Source organism: Limulus polyphemus, unplaced genomic scaffold (assembly GCF_000517525.1).
Source record: "Limulus polyphemus unplaced genomic scaffold, Limulus_polyphemus-2.1.2 Scaffold4846, whole genome shotgun sequence".
NCBI lineage: Eukaryota > Metazoa > Arthropoda > Merostomata > Xiphosura > Limulidae > Limulus > Limulus polyphemus.
This window is the reverse complement of record NW_013670456.1, coordinates 3,604-8,184: the sequence shown is the minus strand read 5'-3', so window position 1 is coordinate 8,184 and position 4,581 is coordinate 3,604. Positions and strand designations below refer to the sequence as shown.

The window sequence follows — 4,581 nt, the reverse complement described above, 5'->3', positions numbered from 1 at the left end:
GATATGATTGGCCGTAGAGGGTTGTTCTGTTTATGAGTTTTTACAGTTCCGTAGATATATCCAGGCGTATAGTCTCCTATGATAGGTTGGAGAACCTTTTCTTTCGCTTGTTTGTTAACAGTGGCAATCAATTTATTAACGTCTGTTTTTAGTGTTTTTGTCGGGTCAGCTCTAATCCTCTTAAACTTGCTATTGTCCGATAGAATGGCGTCCAATTTTGTCTTATATTCCTGTTTGTCCATGATCACTAGAATATTAGCTTTGTCCGCGCGTCGCACGATGATGTCGTCATGGTTCCTGAGTTCCTTAGCGGCCGTATGGAGTTTTGGTGTTAGCAGGGGGTTGTTGTCGTGGTCACGTCGTTTCGTGCTTTCCACACGTAGTTGGTCCCGCAAGACTGGATTTATGTCGATAAGGTCCTGTTGTTGTAGTTGTAGAAGAGAGCAGTAGAGTTTCTCAAGCTCAGCGGATTTAATGTCCTTGTTGAATTTAGGTTTAAAATGGCATTTTGGCCCCAGGTTGAGTAGTTGTTTCTGGTCTGTAGTCAGTTCTGTATTGGAAAGACTCAGGTAGCATGCTTTTTCTTGTGGTAGGCAGATAGTACCTTGATATAGGTTGTTGAGCTTTTTTGTTATCTGTAATCTTTCTTTTCTTTGTGTTTGTCGATTGTGTTCTGTAGGTGGGTTAGTAATTCCATATGCAGTGAATTGTCGGTGATTTCCTGGCGTAAATTCTGCAATAGTTCCTCGATTTTGTCGTTTATTTCGTTGATGGCGGTTTCTCCTTCTGATATTTGCCTTTTGACAAGTTTCTGCTGAAACTCCAAGGTTATCTTATCGTCTTTTGCTGTCAAGTCATGTAATCGAATTTTGGTGTACTTTGGTGACAGATTTTCTTGTAGGCAGATTTTGTTGAATAAGATCGATGTCTGTAGGTTTACTTTCTTCTTGGAAATCTTCTCAAGAAGTCGATAAGCCGTTTTAACGTTGTTAGAACAACGGGCAAAAGTTGTAGATAGTGGTGAATTGGCCGACGCGTTTCGAATGCGGTCTGCATCCATTATCAAGGCTGAGTGTTGTGTGAATTGCGATTACTGTTAGTGGATATTTATAGGCAAGGGGTGGTGGTATTTAGCTCATTAGGTGGTGCTGTCAACTACATTGGAAGGCGTTGATTGGTGGAGTGTTGTATTGTGGCTTCGGGGTTTCTTGCTAAGAAGTAGCAGTGTGCGTTCTGTTCCAGTCGATTGTAGGGGTTTGCTGTAGGATCTGTATGGCCTCGTGTATCTGGAGCGTTGTGAAGTCGTTAAATCGGCGTTTTACTTTAGTGTTTTGTACTAGGTCCTGACGTGTGAGTTTTTGGTTGTGGATGTGGGCACAATGTTCTTTGATGGCTCCATTTTGTAGGTGCATTGTCAGGCGTCTTGACAGCATCGTGGTAGTCATTCCGATGTAGGAGGCATTTGCCAGGAGCTCACAGTCTCCTTTATTACACTTGTACTTGTAAATGACGTTCACTTGCTGTAGATCTGTTGTCTTTTTATCGGGGCTGTTTTTCATGATAAGGTCCGACATTGTGGTAGACTTGTAGTAGATGTTGAGTTGTAGTTTTCTGTTCTGTTTCTTTGGTGTAGTATTTTTGTAAACGATATCGTTTAGAATCAGTTCGTCTGTCTTGTATGCATATATATAAAGTAAAACATTTCAAGTTAGTGCACCAACAGATATGCCTTATTATGTAAAGCCTTATATTAATGCTACAAAAATGGTTAAAGCGAGTGCCCCAGGGGCTCAGTGGTAAGTATGAAGGTTTAAGCCACTGAAAAGTAGGTTTTCGATACCTGTGTAGGCACAGCACAAATAACCCAATGGTAGCATTGTGCTTAACAACAAAGAAAGGAAAGAAACCAAAGCAAATAACTTTGGCAGGAGCAGTGTATATTTTCTTTAACAAATTTATTTAACTGTGATTATTAATAGAAACTCACCTCGAGGAAACTGACTAGGGCTAACTAGTTCCTTGAAAAAATTTTGAGAACTTCGCATCTGATCAGGTTCCGATACTTCAGACTTAAACCAGAACTTGAGCTGCCGACTTTCCTAGTGTTAAAATGAAATTCTACAATTATAATTGATGATATCTATAGAACTTTTTCATATTAAACATTATACTGCAGCCCAGAATAAAACTATATATTCTGTTATTATTAATAATTATTAGTTATTCTTTTTTTAAGTTTACTTTCACATAGCCATCAAAGTTAAGATATGCCTTTATGTTCAAAAATATGTTGCATTTTGGCAAATGAAAACAAAAGAATTAGAGAAATTATTAGAAGAACAAAAATTAAGTATTCAGCACTAGTTCAGTCTCTATAAGTTAACTGATACATTTCTGTAAAACCAAGGAGTGAAAATTAAACAATCAAGTTATGCTTTAAAATTAAAAATCTCAATATTTAAAATAAATTATATATAAATAAATCTTTTAAAATCTAATGTTACGTTAAGGAAAATGCAAATTTCAAGTGTGACAGAAGGAAGGTATATTTCTGAAAATACTTGGGTTTTTGTTTTAAAACATATATATATAATTATCATACATAATTTCTTACTGTCATAAATCTTTAAAATGAAAATGTTCATATTGCTGTAAGCTTTATTTTCAATTATGTAATCTGTACATTAGCTAGAGTGCGCAAAATATTACGTTAGGCCCAGAATGCCTAAAAAGATCCAAGTTTTTTTCATACCTTCGAAGCTAGAATATAAATACAAGATAATTGTGAAATATGTCCAGTTATTTCAAGATACTAGAGTGAATCAATCATTGTATTCGGATCTATCATGGTTATTGAGATACTTTCTACAAGTAAGTTGATTTTACATTAATCTTAGTATTGTTAGAGAGGTTTAATGTCATTTATAATGTAGGTCTACAACAATTTAAAAATTATATATATATAAATGTTAAAAGAGGAAACAAACTAATCTGAGATTGGTATGTGGATGGACGTTGAATTATTTTTACCATTACCAGATAATTCAAAAGAACCTGCCAATGAAAGAACAATGTTATTACAATACTGATGGCATGCCCCACATTACGACTTATAAAAATCTTTATTTCAACAGTTTATTGTAACATTGCTATAAAAGAAAAACAAATTTTAAGGCTTATTCAGAAAAACTGCCACAAAGATGTTTTTTTTTTGTACTAATGAAAATATCTTCCAATGCTGATTCTCCAACATTATACTACATTTAAAACCAAACTGAATAAAACAAACATACCTGAGTGTGAGTATTATTTGCTGCATTGGTCAAAAATACCTTGAACTCCAAAGAAAGGTGTGCAGGTGACTCATCATTCTCTCCTATTAAAAAATATAATTATCACTTATCTATTCTAATGTCAGTTTTTTCTAAAGTTCTGTATATTTTCTGTAATCTAATCCTCAAAAGCAACTATCCTTGTTTTACCTAACATTAATAAATTTCAGTAATAGTTTTTACGAGTACGTAATTCACTTTATAACTTCTGCACTTTACATGCCTATATGCCAGTTGAATAGTAATAAAACACCATTTTTGTAATTCTCATAATTAAAAATACGTGTTCCATACATATAAATAAAAGAAAAAAGATACAAATAGAATCACGCATTTAAATTCAAACACAATGGAGAAATCCAAGTCCAACTGACGTTTATTTCGATTCAAGAATAAAAAACAACAATATTTACCTGTTGATGCCTCTTTATTGATGACAATGCCTTTGTGATCACCTCCAGCTATATGCACAACATTGTTTACATCAGTTTGCTGTACTCGCTCCATTTTGATAGTGGTATGACCATACCCTCTTCTGGTGGGCGTCATTACTATCTTTTCTTTTAAAAACAGACAAAAATAATGATTACTTTTATTTGGTTGTGCTAATTGTTGAAGTAAAATTTTTATTATTACAATAATAGCTTCAGGAACATTGTCATAAATTAATCTTTAAAATAAAGGTATTTATACCTATGACTTGAATAATTTGCACCCGTATTTGATTCAACTGCTTAATCAACTTTTATTCTACTTACAGACATTAAATTAATCATTGGTCATAACGATGACTTGACATTGAACACACAGTTTTGCTTTTATTTTCACGCACGTCAGAAAGTGTACTTTCAATTTTTTTCTGAGAAAAAGAGCATATTTCAACCACACTATGTCTGCCATCTCCATTGCCATATACATTTATAATAGTATATGCTACTGTACTATAATTAATCTAAAATTTGTCAGGGATTTTCTCTTTAGTTTGTTTTTTTTTCAAAGAATTGAGGTGGGCCTCAGGTGGAGCAGACATCTGTGATGTACTGTTATCTTCATCAGTGGAATTGTCATCAACTGTGGACTTTCCTTCTTCATGATTTCGATTCTCTCACACAGAATTTTTGCACACTTCTTTCTATGTACAAATTATGAAGAATCTAAATTCAGTTCAGTATTGAAGTAAACTATTTTCAATTTAAAGGTTCCTCAACTGGTTTGGTCACTTTCACACAGAAAGCTGTTTTCTTATTAG

General features: G+C 34.0%; 1 protein-coding gene across 1 annotated transcript in view; it reads right to left on the bottom strand.

Moving 5' to 3' along the window:
• Positions 1 to 4,581, bottom strand: part of LOC106471771 — a 14,994-nt gene that overhangs the window by 9,411 nt on the left and 1,002 nt on the right. The window contains exons 2-4 of the mRNA XM_022400387.1: positions 3,746 to 3,892; positions 3,294 to 3,376; positions 1,988 to 2,099 (exon numbers count right to left, since the gene is read on the bottom strand). Of these exons, the coding sequence (XP_022256095.1) occupies positions 1,988 to 2,099; positions 3,294 to 3,376; positions 3,746 to 3,881 (331 nt within the window). The 5' untranslated portion in view covers positions 3,882 to 3,892. The remainder of the gene's footprint in view (positions 1 to 1,987; positions 2,100 to 3,293; positions 3,377 to 3,745; positions 3,893 to 4,581) is intronic.